Source organism: Danio rerio, chromosome 10, assembly GCF_052040795.2.
Source record: "Danio rerio strain M-AB ecotype USA chromosome 10, GRCz13ab, whole genome shotgun sequence".
In the NCBI taxonomy this organism is placed as follows: Eukaryota; Metazoa; Chordata; class Actinopteri; order Cypriniformes; family Danionidae; genus Danio; species Danio rerio.
Genome location: NC_141030.1, coordinates 28,445,152 through 28,459,660, shown reverse-complemented (window position 1 = coordinate 28,459,660; position 14,509 = coordinate 28,445,152). Strand labels below are relative to the sequence as shown.

Here is a 14,509-nt window from a genome sequence, read left to right as displayed (position 1 = left end):
CAGAGAGTAGTGTTCTCCTGTGAGAGGCTGGTGATCTCTGTTAAAGGCTAGTGTTCTCCTGTGAGAGACTAGTGATCTCTATTAGAGGCTAGTGTTCACCCGTGAGAGACTAGTGTTCACCTGTGAGAGACAAGTGATATTTGTTAGAGACTAGTTATCTCTGTCAGAGAGTAGTATTCTCCTGTGAGAGGCTAGTGTTCACCTTTGAGAGACTAGTGATCTCTGTTAGAGACTAGTGTTCGCCTGTGAGAGTCAAGTGTTCACCTGTGAGAGACTAGTGATCTCTGTTAGAGACTATTGTTCACCTGTGAGAGGCTAGTGATCTCTGTTAGAGACTAGTGTTCACCTGTGAGAGACAAGTGTTCACCTGTGAGAGATTAGTGTTCTCCTGTGGGAAACTAGTGATATTTGTTAGAGACTAGTGATCTCTGTCAGAGAGTAGGATCCTCCTGTGAGAGGCTAGTGTTCTCTGTTAGATGCTAGTGTTCACCTCTGAGAAACTAGTTTTCACCTGTGAGAGACTATTGATCTCTTTTAGAGACTAGTGTTCACCTGTGAGAAACTAGTGATCTCTTTTAGAGACTAGTGTTTACATGTGAGAGAATAGTGATCTCTGTTAGAGACTAGTGTTCATCTGTGAGGGACTAGTGATCTCTGTTAGAGACTTGTGTTCACCTGTGAGAGAATAGTGATCTCTGTTAGAAACTAGTGTTCATCTGTGAGAGAATAGTGATCTCTGTTACAGACTAGTGTTCATCTGTGAGAGACTAAGGATCTCTGTTAGAGACTAGTGTTCACCTGTGAGAGACTAGTGGTCTCTGTTAAAGTGTTGTGTTCACCTGTGAGACTATTGATCTCTGTTAGAGACTAGTGTACACCTGTGAGACACTAGTGATCTCTGTTAAAGATTAGTGTTCACCTGTGAGAAACTAGTGATCTCTTTTAGAGACTAGTGTTTACATGTGAGAGAATAGTGATCTCTGTTAGAGACTAGTGTTCATCTGTGAGGGACTAGTGATCTCTGTTAGAGACTTGTGTTCACCTGTGAGAGGCTAGTGTTCTCTGTTAGATGCTAGTGTTCACCTCTGAGAAACTAGTTTTCACCTGTGAGAGACTATTGATCTCTTTTAGAGACTAGTGTTCACCTGTGAGAAACTAGTGATCTCTTTTAGAGACTAGTGTTTACATGTGAGAAACTAGTGATCTCTTTTAGAGACTAGTGTTTACATGTGAGAGAATAGTGATCTCTGTTAGAGACTAGTGTTCATCTGTGAGGGACTAGTGATCTCTGTTAGAGACTTGTGTTCACCTGTGAGAGAATAGTGATCTCTGTTAGAAACTAGTGTTCATCTGTGAGAGAATAGTGATCTCTGTTACAGACTAGTGTTCATCTGTGAGGGACTAGTGATCTCTGTTAGAGACTTGTGTTCACCTGTGAGAGAATAGTGATCTCTGTTAGAAACTAGTGTTCATCTGTGAGAGAATAGTGATCTCTGTTACAGACTAGTGTTCATCTGTGAGAGACTAGTGGTCTCTGTTAAAGTGTTGTGTTCACCTGTGAGACTATTGATCTCTGTTAGAGACTAGTGTACACCTGTGAGACACTAGTGATCTCTGTTAAAGATTAGTGTTCACCTGTGAGAGGCGAGCGATATCTGTTAGAGGCTAGTGTTCACCTGTGAGAGACTAGTGATATCTGTTTGAGACAAGTGATCTCTGTTAGACACTAGTGTTCACTTGTTAAAGACTAGTGATCTTTATCTAAATAACCCAACTAAATAACCCAAATTTTTGAAGTCAAGACAAAAAAATTCTGGAAAATAAAATCAAGTGCCTTCAAATGGTCTAATTTTGGTCTCCACTGTACAGTTCAAAATGTAAATGACATGCACACATTTAAAGTTAAAGGAAAATCTAATGGTTTCTTTTTTTCATACTAACTGCAGCACACAATTTCACAATCATTACATTCAACCTGTCAATCTTTCTTGGCCTTAATTTGTTTTTTTTCCAATGGCTAAAATTTGAAAAGTTTTCTTGTCAATAAGTCATCTTAGAAATCAATACATATATCCAATGATGTAATCTGTGGTTTAATGTAAGATGTTGATTATGTCTCTTTATATTGGTTTATCAGGAACGTATGGAGTGCTTGTACAACATAACGTGTCTGCAACTGCTGTAGAGGGACAGAATGTCAGCCTGCAATGCATTGTGGGAGAGGAGCATGCTATCACAGTCATTCAGTTGGAATGGAGTAAACAGCAAATTTCAAATGAGAAGATCGAGCAGAAGATTGTCGTGTTTCATCCGAGTCTGGATGCAATTTACTTTAAAGCTGATTCTCTTCTAAAAGTGGTGACCAGTCCAAAAACTGGGAAACTACTGGGCTCCATCCTGACCCTGTATAATGTTACAGTGGAAGACAGTGGAAACTATGTTTGCGAAATTACTTCCTTTCCTAATGGCTCAATTAAAAAAAGTTCAAAGCTTCAAGTGTCAGGTAAAACTACTCACTGTTTACTATAGGAACTTCTACTACTACACTCACTAGCCACTTTATTAGGTGCACCTTACTAGTGCCGGGTCATGGCATAGATTCAACAAGGTAGAGGAAATATTCCTCAGAGATTTTGGTCCATATTAACATGATATCATCTTACAGTTGATGCAGATTTGTTGGCTGCACATCCATGATGCGAATCTCCAGTTCCACCACATCCAAAGCTCTATTGGCTTGGGATCTGGTGACTGTGGAGGCCATTTGAGTATAGTGAACTCATTGGCATGTTCAAGAAATCAGTCTAAGATGATTCGCGCTTTATGACATGGGGTGTTATCCTGCTGGAAGTAGTCATCATAAGATAGTGGAATGACAAGTGTCACACTAGACAGCATATTTATATATCATTTTATATTGAAGAAGTCTATTTGCAGTTTATTATTCACAGACACATGTCCACATCACGTTTAATTCAAGTGTACAGCACCACGTTTAGTTTATTCATCCAAAATGTGCTGAATTTCATGATATTCTGAATTGTTAGGATATAAATCAGAATTGTGAGGTTTGGCTCTGAATTGCATAAAAAAGTTGCAATTGAGCAATTCCATGCAAATGTCAACCTTGCCTTGAAAAAAAAAAAAAGTTTTCACCAAAATAGAGAATTCCTTTCCAAGTTGTTTGTGCAAACTTGTTTTACAGTACTGTAAAAATTACTTTAAAATCTGTCAAGGGTTTTCAATTATTTTATTTTATTTACTAGACACACAAGAGTCAGTTTTACATCTGTCACATCAGTAACAGACATCCATCTAAAAGCGATTTCCTCATAAATCCAAAAATTAAATAAAATACATAATTTTTGTTTAGAGCCAACTTTTATCTTTTTGATTTGTATTATTTATTTTGGGTTGTGCAGGTTGTGCTATTCACAGAATTTTTACTAAGTGCATTTATGGTCACACCCATAATGCATGTTTATTTCCCTCACTTAAAATATATAACAAATTTACAGATTGAATTTTTTATGATCTCTCTGTGGTTGTATTAGAAAATGTGTTTCAATACAGATATTTCAATATACAGTACCTGACAAAAGTCTTGTCGTCGATCCCAGTTGTAAAAGCAACAAATTAAAACTTGTATTCTTATTGATTATTTAGAAATTTGATCTGTTGAGCTGCAGAAAACTTATTGGAACCCACATGGAGTGAATATTCTCACAGAAATCAGTGAAGTTTTGTGAAGGAAAAAAAAGGTTCAGAGTTACATTTAGTTTGGGGGCGTGCAAGTGGTCTGCATAGTGGATGGCAACATCAACAGCCTGAGGTATCAAGACATTTGTGCTGCCCATTACATTACAAACCACAGAAGAGGGCAAATTCTTCAGCAGGATGGTGCTCCTTCTCATACTTCAGCCTCTACATCAAAGTTCCTGAAAGCATAGAAGGTCAAGGTGCTCCAGGATTGGCCATCCCAGTCACTAGAATTGAACGTTATTAAGCGAATAATTAAATAATTAAAAATCAAGCCATGATCATATTTTATTTTGGTAAAATAAGCCTAATCTAGAGGCCTTTGCCTTTCATATAAGCCACTTCTGAAACCAGATGATCAACTAGAAGTCAAGTTATTTGTTGTTCCTAAAACTTGGATATGCGACAGGGCTTTTGTCAGGTAGTGTACTGTTACATATACATTTGCTGTGAATTTAATTTTTAAGTTTCTCCTGTAAATGTCACATCCGTAATGCTGGAATTGCTCAATTACCCTTTTACTTGTTTTTATCTGTGGCAGAAACAAGCGTCCTGTGAGCGCATATAGTCCATTTAAAATGTAAAGTGAGTAAGCATAATCTTTCTTTTCATCCAGAGCTTCCAGCATCAGTGAAGATGTTGGCTTCATACGACTTCTATAAAGAAGGGGACGAGGTGAAATTAACATGTTCAGCAAGTCCTCCACCACTCCGGTATAAACTGAAACGGTCAAACGTGAGTCAAATGAAAATAGACATTTCTCTGTTCCACATTTTATAAGGCTCTGCACTGATCTCCATCTCTTCATCAGGATGAGCTTTTCTCGAAGAACAGTTTGAATGGAGAGTTTATTTTACCAAACGTCACAAGAAAAAACAGTGATCTGTACATCTGCTTACCTGAATGGGACTCCCAAGAACAAAATCGCCAAGGTCTCAATGCCACTATGGAACTGACTGTGAATTGTGAGCGTTCCTTTTAATAATACAGATCTACTGAATCTTTGAAATGTATTCTTGAATATACACAATGATTAGCCCTTCTGTGAATTCTTTTTTTCCTTTTTCAAACATTTCCCAATAATATTATTTAGTATTTCTAATACTAATAATATTAATAGTATTTCCTATAATATTTTTTTCTTCTAGAGAAAGTCTTATTTGATTTATTTCGGCTTGAATAAAAGCAGCTTTTAAATAAAAAAAAAAATTAAGTTCATTATTATTAGGAATTTGTTTTCTACAGAACAAACTATTGTTATACAATTCCTTGCCCAATTAACCTAGTGAGACCTTTAAATTGCACTTTAAGCTGAATTTGAGGTATCTTGAAAAATATCTAGTAAAATATCATGTACTGTCATCGTGGCAAATATAAAAAAAACTGTTATTAAAAATTAGCTATTCAAACTATTATGTTTAGAGATTTGGTAAATTTAATAAATAAATGTTTCAGATAAACAGAAAATAAGATAAAAAAAATATTATTATACAGTAGACTAATAATTAAAGAGGGCTAATAATTCTGACCTACACTGTACCTTTATTATTCCTTTTTTTTCCCCAAACAGATCTTGATGACATTGTGTGTAACCTGAGCAGCTCTTTAAACATCAGTGTTGGTGAAGATGCGGTGATTTCATGTATCGCAAATGCATCTCAGAACTTGCTGTATGAATGGATGAGGGTAAGATTATATTAAGAAATATTAAGAGACTGAAATTAAATAATTAGGCAGCATTGCTTTGAATAGAGCATTTGTATTACCTACTTTAGTTTGTTTTACATGTCAGTGTGGTATTTTTCTTTTTTTTAGGGGGACGAAACACTGTCTCTCTCACACACTTTGGCTCTGACTTCTGTGAAGTCTGAACAGTCAGGAATATACAAACTGACAGCTGTCTTTCAGAACAAGAAGCTCCAGATAAACAACGAGGTTTATATCCACGTTCTTCCCAAGCAAAGAGAAGGTACATTGTTGTTGTTGTTTTTTATTGCAACAATAGGACAATTTAAAATTCCTTTCGTTGAGATGCCAGCTTATTAACAGTGAATAATAAACAATAAAATGCAAACAGTGGAAAAACCACTGAAGCTCTTGGGGATAAATTAATTGTGGAAAGGGAGTTAATTGATCAATTTCCCTCATTTAAGGCCCTCCAGGACTCATTGTTTGTTGGGTATTTGTCTGTGTGTGTGTGTGTGTGTCCAGTTTTGCCAACACTGTGCAAATGTAATGTCTCCACAAGGATGTTAAAACCTGAAATCATTTATATTGTAAGCAGCCAGCCGTGCCCATGTGAAAAAACGTTAAACAGAAAATAAACTGAATGACCTTAATAAAAATGCATATGGTTAGTCATTCATTAGTAATGACTATAATATAATATAATTATCTATTTAGGCAGGGAAACATACTTGTTGGATTGATAGTCCTACAAAAATAATTTATTATAAAAAATATTATATTAGGTCCCGTTTTATGTTAAGTGTCCTTAACTACTATGTACTTGCATCAAAATGTAAATACAATGTACTTATTTCGTTCATAATGTATTGCAGAACACTTCTGGTGGTAATGATGTGGGATATGGGTAGGGTTCGGAACAGGATCTGTGGTATGGGTAGTTTTAAGGATGGGTTAAAAAGGGATGGTCAAGTGTGTAATTGTAAATGTAATTACAGAGATTAATTACAGATGTACTTGCGTGTATTTAGGAAATCATAAGTTCAATGTAAAAACACATATTTGCACAAAAAGTACATTGTAGCAAATGGTTAATTTCAGTTTAAGTACATATTAGTTAAGGACACTTAATAAAAAGTGGGACTGTTAATTGAATTAATAACATTGACAAAACGTACACCAATATTTTATTATGCAGTATTGATTTTTAAGTTTTTATTTACATTTATATATCTTATTTAATCTTGATTTCGAATTTACTCATTTTATTTTAAAATCAAGTCAGTTAATATTATCTAATGGATGAATGAATGCATTATGAATAAATGAACATCAACATTAACACTGAAAGAAATTATTGGATCAATAAGTAATAACCCAATATGTAATTTAATCGAACAAAATCCAAGTTGATGTTTTAATCCAATGTAAATGGAAATGACTTGTTTTAATTAAATTGATTCAAAGTAGATCAGTGTAGATCAGTGTTTCCCAACCCTGTTCCTAATGGCACACCAACACTACACATTTTGCTCCTCTTCCTATTTAAACACACTTGAATCAACTCATAAGAACATTAGTAGACACTCCATTAACCTGAAGTTAATGGATCAGATAAGGGAGACATCCAAAATATGTACTGTTGGTGTGCCTCCTTGGGAAACAGCGAATATATTATTGTGTACATATATTATTTATTTTAGAATGTTATGTGGTTCATTTGTACAATGTACAAATTGTAATATGCACTACCTTACATTATATATTTGTTTGTTTTTTTCCCCATGGTTATTGCTGTTGAAGAAATTACAACTTGTCTTCCGTTAAAAACCACTGAACATCAGAGCAGCTTTACCACCCTGGAGATGAAATCCTGGAGCAGCAGCGGTGGTACTGACAGCAAAACAACAACTAAATCTTATCCCATCCTCACCAGCACTTCAAAACCAAATACTACTGTGACAAACACACAACCCCGAAACACCATCCATCACACTGCTCTCACTGGCAGCTCTTTAGCACCACCTGCTGACACTGCATCAACATTACATACAAGCGCTGTACAGTCCACAAACACCACTCATACAAACAAAACAAGCACAAGTCCAGATCCAGAGACCAGCAGAATAACAGTCCCCTCTGTTACGACACAGAAAGACAGCACCACCACAGGTAACGGAAATGTCAGTTTCTAATCAGATCTGACTTGAAACTGAAGTGTTTGCTGTGTTTTACATATATATTTTAAATGCTCTGCCCTGAAACAAACTTCATTTTGTGCTGACGCAACTCAGGTGTTGGGTTACATTGGTTAGGTATTGGCACTTTCAAAACACTGCATCATAAAGCTTTAAAACATTTAGACACATTTCATTTCACACAGTAGATTCAGAGCTTGTATTGAATTCACCAGACGGCAGTTGCATAAAGCACTTAGGCTAGTCTTAAAAAGATAGTCATATGTTATTTGCTCGTAACATAGACTGCTCATAACTTTTTATTTTCAACTTAAATCCAAAATGTAGATTGGGCTAACTTTAATCAAAACAATTGATAGCCTGTTGTTAGCTAATGAATCTAGTAACTAAGGCCACGTTTTAACATAGTGGCTATATGGGCTTGACATTAACTTTTTTGATCACTAGCCACTGTGGTAGTAGTTTTCACTAGTAGTTGTCTTTTTTCACTTTTCACTAGTAGTTGTCACTAGCGACACTTTTATTGTTAGAAAAATATATATTTTAAAGACATGACTCTGACATGCTAAAATGTTTTTCATTCAAAGATTTTGTGTTATCTCCACATGCCTCCTAATTTATTTCACTTTTTGTGTGTCGTGTATGTGCTTGCTCAATAATCATGAGCAAATGGGTCCTGGTTACAGAGTATCACAATTAGTTTTTATTTCACATCATTTTCAGAGCTCAAAATGAAAGATTTACCAAATGTATCTCTGACCACACCGAACACAAACAATCAATTAGTTCTGAGCCACAAATTTTAAATGTGTCAAAACTATTATATGGCAAAATGTAGCTGCATACTATACTTTTTAGTTAACATAACATATGCACAGTAATATGTTCTGGCTAAAGGTCTCAGATCACCAGTTAACTACACATAAATGGGGAGTCAATCTCCCAATAAAGCAATGTTATTGTAAAAAAAAAAGATAATTAAACCATATTAATGCAAAAAAATGCAGGTAAAAAAAACAAAGTGTGGTAATGAAAAGACGATCACACACACACACACACACACACACACGGTTAACATTAGACCCATTAACAATCTGTTCAAAGAATGTTTAAAGCAAAAGCAACCGGTGCTGCTTACAAAAAGACAAATCTGGAGCTCAAAAAAAAAAAAGCAGTAAGACTGTGGGTGCATGTTCATCACATTTTGTCTAATTGAAAGAGAACCATTCACGCAAGTATACGGGAGCGCGCACACGTTTTAAACAGCAGCACGCATCACCTCAGCTGTTAGCATGAGTGATTATCCTCTCATTCGGTATTCACCTGCTTTCTATTGCTTACGCAAACGCAAATATTGTTGACAGCCGTGTTGCTTCTCTATTCTAAGATTGCCTTTGCATCATATTGGACCATCCTTATTGTCGAACCCTGCTTTTAAGAATTATTATCCAGTAAAATTATTTTCAACCAGCCAAATTGGCCAGTGGCAGTGTCATGTCTTCCATTATTATTATAAATAATTCATTTATTCATAATGAATTAATTATTTGTAGTCTAATGTTTCAACTACCTGACCCGCATGGTCTTTGTTTTACCCATAACCAAATCGTAAATATTTAAAGATAAGTTACACAAAAATTACCACCTGTCAATTACTTTTTCCGCGAGACTCTGGCATGAATCGGCAGAGTGATCTGTGTCGCTATAATGGTGCCTACAAACTTAGTTGGTAAAAAAGGTGCACAACCAACAGCAACCAACCAACAGTATCTGAGGTTTTTGCTAAAATTACTGAGTACAAGGAAGCATGAAATTGAACGATTGAAGCAGTGTAGGGGAGAGCAGGGCACAAAGTAACACTTTTTGGTTTTGGCCAAATAATGAACAAAGTAATGGGGTTAGACAAACCAGTTGTTTTTACCAACAGCACACAAGCCTCTCCTACAAATGAGCACTGGTTGTATGATCGCTGGACTTATTTACATTTACATTTAGTCATTTAGCAGACGCTTTTATCCAAAGCGACTTACAAATGAGGACAAGGAAGCAATTTACACAACTAAGAGCAACAATGAATAATTGCTATAGGCAAGTTTCAGGTCTGTAAAGTCTAAGAAGGGAAGTATTAGTATTTATTTATTTATTTATTTTTATTTATTTATTTTTTTGGTACAGTTAGTGTGATATTCAGAGAGGCAATTGCAGATTAGGAAGTGTAGTGGAGACTTATAGTTTCTGTGCTGTATTGTCAAAAATGCCAGGAGTAAAAATTTTACTATTTACCCCACCTGCGGGGCAAGTTGTAACAGACAGAGGGTTAGTTGTAGCACATGCTATAAAAGGCAGATCTTACACAATTATCTTATATCTAGTTTAAATAGTAGCTATATTTCCTCAGTACTTAACTCAATAATTTTTTTATTCTACATAGCACAGCATGTTTATTTATTTACTGGATAAACACATTTGCATTTATTTGGATTGTTATGCATTATTATCCAACATATTTGTTTTTCGGATTAGCAATAACTTTTTTTTTTGGCTATTAAAAAATATTTTCTATTAATAAACATTTTCTTTAAAAAGTTCTCAACATTACACTCAAAATTCAACAAATATTTTGTTAGATGTCAAACAGTATGTGGCCCGCTGTGCCATGTTTTTTCAAAACTGGCTGGTAGTCACTGTGTGTTTTTTACATCTTTTAAAAAGGTTTCATCTTTTAGTCTAGAAGACGGTAATCACAACAGTATATAAAAGATTTTACTTACCTATTTTTACAGATTTTTTAAACTTAAAAATATCGACTTTATTAAAAAAATTCATGCTGCAAAAATGGTTTCTCCTGAGTTTCTCATCCAAATTGCCAAATGGTTTCAATAATTGGCAGAAAGACGTCTGCCGACACTGTGGTGAAAACCTTGGAAGCATGGTCATGATCAACCCTAAGCAAATACCTTAAAACTGTGTTACATTTTACCCCGCGTTACTTTGTGCCCCGCGCTCCCCTTCTGACTCTGTGACACATTACCTGATAGATTCAAAAGACAGTCATCAGATAGAGACAAGATGAATTAAATATCACATTTAACAACTATAGTGAGACGTGATCCAGCAGTACATCCTTGATAAACTGTCCAACGCGCACTGCTCTTAGGGGTTTTGTGCTCTAAGCACCTGCTGACTGCTGAAGTTCAAACACGCGTGTACGCTGTACAATGGTATTGTCTATCGTATGGACCCAACCCTAACTACGACTATCTTGAACCATCTAAAAGCATGTGGTGGAGATTTACTAGAATCGGCTTTACTGACAAAACAAACTAGAAAATTGCTTTTATTATTCACCCAGCCAATGTCAGATTTTAAATGTATTTTGATCATTTTTGAACAAAGTTTTATATGATTTTTATTTTGTTTTAATAGGACTACTTCTGCATTAGAGTTAGTTATACCTGACAACTCAAAACAAACACTAGGAGACTACACATTATTAAAAGAAGACACATTTTACCAATCCTTTATATTTAATGGTAATTAATCATGCTTAGATTGCAATTAAATACGGTAATTCTTAGATTGGTACTTAATAGATTGCACTGTCATGAGAACAGTTTTTGTTGTATTTGTATAGTATTGACCAGCAGAGGCCGTCAGTCTGTGGTGTTCCAAGAGATAGGATACAGTGAATCATTTTGCAGTAGGTTCAAATGATTCAGTGTTTCCCCTCATCAATATAGTTGGCAATTTATTTTATTCAATTCACCTATAGCGCATCTCTTTTGACTGTAAAGGAAACCAGAGCACCAGAAGGAAACCCACACAAATCTTGCAACATGCAAACTTTACACAAATGCCAACTGACCCAGCCGGGGCTCAAACCAGCAACCTTCTTGCTGTGAGGCGGTCGTGCTACACACAGCACCAACGTGATGCCCTCTTTAGTGAACTTGAAGCAAAAAACTTGCCACAAGCAACCCAATAAAACCTCATTCAGGGTCAAGTCCATATACAAAGCGCTCCATATTCATGATCTACTTTGTTTGTGGTACTATTTTACTAATATTTTGCTTCATACTTTGATATAATATTTAATAATTAATTTCTAAATAGCTTCAGTTGAATGAGTATAAATGTATATGCTGTATTGGGATGTAACAAAAACAAAAATCACAGCTATTCAAAATCTTTTATTATAAAGTATCTCTATAAAGAGAACTTCACTTTGGAATTCCTCTTCATTATGGAATTCCTGATTGTTCTCACTCCAAAATGCCCTTCAGAGTCTGATTTATACTGTTTTGAACAGCTATGACACATGCATGACATCTCGCTCTTTAATCTGTGACATAACTAGGGGTGCATCCAAAATCATATACGCTACCACTATATATTAGACTAAGTATGTCAGAATTCATAGTACTCTCAAATGAGTTAGCATAAAGTGTCTAAATCACCAGATACTGTATAAGTTAGATTCCTAAGTGTGCATTAGATGGACATTTTACATTCCAAGAAAAGGCAAAACAGATTTTTTTTTTTTGAATAGCACCTGCTAACCAATGCTGATGGTCACATGATGATGATGACAACATGTAAATGTTATACATAAAGATCATATTTATACCATACAGAACACATTTTTAAAAATAACTTCTTCACAGCTTATAAAAACTAAGTATACTCAAGAAAGCATGTGCTTTGTTTTTGGAAGCAGTCCGTGTGGTGTTTTTAAGCAAACTTGCTCACGATGCAAACAGGATATGCATTCAGGCCAAGACTTGAGCTAATTGTAAAACTGATCCTCTTGTTTCTCTTTCAGGCTCGAAAAGCAAAGCATTTGTGGCTGTTCCGATTGTGTTAATTTTACTCGTGCTCATTGTGCTTCTCTATGGAAGATACCGGAACCAGAAAAAGTGAGATGATTTGTCCATTAGCATATTAGCATCCTACATCTTTTCATTCCATTTATCAATGTTTTTGCTTCATTTTTTCTTTCAGAATGGATAGGCCACCCCCATTCAAACCTCCCCCACCACCAGTGAAATACACATCAGTGAGGAACCCTGATATCCGCATGACTGATATTCTTGTCTGAATGCATCATTCACTTTAGTACTCGCAGACCGTGGGCCACAAAAAGACTGACTGGAGGACTTTTCTGTTAAGACTGCAACTCTGTCATTCATTACTCATCCTCTTGTTGTTCCAAACCTCTCAGACTTTCGTTCAAAACACAGATCTTCAAAAGATATTTTTAATGAAACCTGACAGACGTTAGTTTCTCCATTGAAAGTCCACACAAACCTAACCTTTGATGCTTCTAAAAGTCTTCAGAAGAGATGATTGCTTTATAGGATGAATTTGTTTTAATTTCAGCTTGTATTCATCAAGCTAGTAATATTTTAATTTAAGGACCAATTCCCACTATTAACTACTTGTTAAGATATTGGCTGTTTATAGTACTTTTAAAGTTTGCTAGTATTCTACATCCCTAATCCTGCCCAATATCTAAATCCTACTATCTTACTGTCTATTAATAAGCAGGAAGCTAATACTTTATTGAGCTTAAAGTCATCTTAAGTCTTGTTTATATTGTTTAGTAATAGCAAGAATTGTACCATAAAATAAACTTTGACCAATCAACTGATATCAGTTACAGTGCATCTGGAAAGTAGCGCTTTAGTTTTTCCATATTTTTAATGTTACAGCCTTATTCCAAAATGTATTAAATTCATTTATTTTATCAAGATTCTACACACAAAACCCCATAATGACAATGTGAAAAAATATTTTTTGAAATTGTTGCAAATTTATTAAAAATAAAAAACCTGAAAATTCACATGTACATCAATATTCACAGCCTTTGCCGTGAAGCTTTAAATTGAGCTCAGGTACATTCTGGCTGTTTCTCAATATGCGTTCTTCAGCGGTCTTGCGTCCTCGTGTTCTCGTGCAAGGTCATCATCTGCTGCCTAAGTTCAGTTCCAATCTTGATATCGAGGACGCAACGATGCAGACTTGAGCACCAAACTTGCTCTGGAAGTCCCAGAAGTCATTGCGACTGGAGGTGGGAAGCGCAGCATTTTATTTAGATTTATTATTAAAGTTCAGAGATATCACTTATTTACCTCAGGAGTTTCCCTAAATGAAACGGTGAAAGTAACATCACCATGGACATCTTAATAAAGGAATAAACACATTAAGGGTGTTTGTTTGCTAAAATTTGTTTTAAAATCTGTTTTATTTATATTGTGCAGAGTATATTTATAATGTTTTTATGCAAAATATATATTTTGAAAAGGGGAAAAACAATAAATCGTTGTATGAAGGCTGTAATGTTCAAATAATTTACCATTTAAAACATGTGAAGGTCATGTGACCATCAGGAAGAACGCAGCATCTCAATTCTCAAATGATGCGTTCTCTGCCCTCGTGGTCTCCTGAGTTCGTTCTTCCGAGGACACCTGGCAAGACCGGTCTCCGCGTTCTCTGCGTTCTTGGAATTGAGAAACAGCCTCTGTTTCCACTCATTATTCTTAAGATGTTTCAGCAGCCTAATTGGAGTTCACCTGTGGTAAATTGATTGGACATGATTTGAAAAGGCATACACCTGTCTATATAAGGTTCCAGGGCTAAAGACAAATGAATTGTATGTAGACTTCCAAGACAGGATTGTCTCAAGGCACAAGGCTGGGGAATGTTACAAAGAAATTTCTGCTGCCTCTGAAAGTTCCAATAAGCACAGTGGCCTCTATCATCCATAAGGGGAAGATGTTTGGAATCTCCAGGACTCTTCCTAGAGCTGGCCGGCCAACTAAGCTGAGTGATCAGGTGAGAAGGGCCTTAGTCAGGAAGGTGATAAA

General features: G+C 35.6%; 1 protein-coding gene across 15 annotated transcripts in view; it reads left to right on the top strand.

The window, feature by feature from the left end:
* si:ch1073-15f19.2 overlaps positions 1-13,559 on the top strand; it is a 78,057-nt gene extending 64,498 nt beyond the window's left edge. For 14 of the 15 annotated variants that reach the window (XM_087270635.1, XM_087270626.1, XM_087270634.1 and 11 more), the window contains 8 exons: positions 2,138-2,503; positions 4,376-4,494; positions 4,571-4,724; positions 5,330-5,445; positions 5,575-5,728; positions 7,249-7,617; positions 12,466-12,559; positions 12,645-13,559. In XM_087270635.1, the coding sequence (XP_087126761.1) occupies positions 4,396-4,494; positions 4,571-4,724; positions 5,330-5,445; positions 5,575-5,728; positions 7,249-7,617; positions 12,466-12,559; positions 12,645-12,741 (1,083 nt within the window). In that variant the 5' untranslated portion in view covers positions 2,138-2,503; positions 4,376-4,395 and the 3' untranslated portion in view covers positions 12,742-13,559. The remainder of the gene's footprint in view (positions 1-2,137; positions 2,504-4,375; positions 4,495-4,570; positions 4,725-5,329; positions 5,446-5,574; positions 5,729-7,248; positions 7,618-12,465; positions 12,560-12,644) is intronic. The other variant, XM_087270636.1, reaches the window with a different exon arrangement.
* The last annotated feature ends 950 nt before the right edge of the window (positions 13,560-14,509 follow it).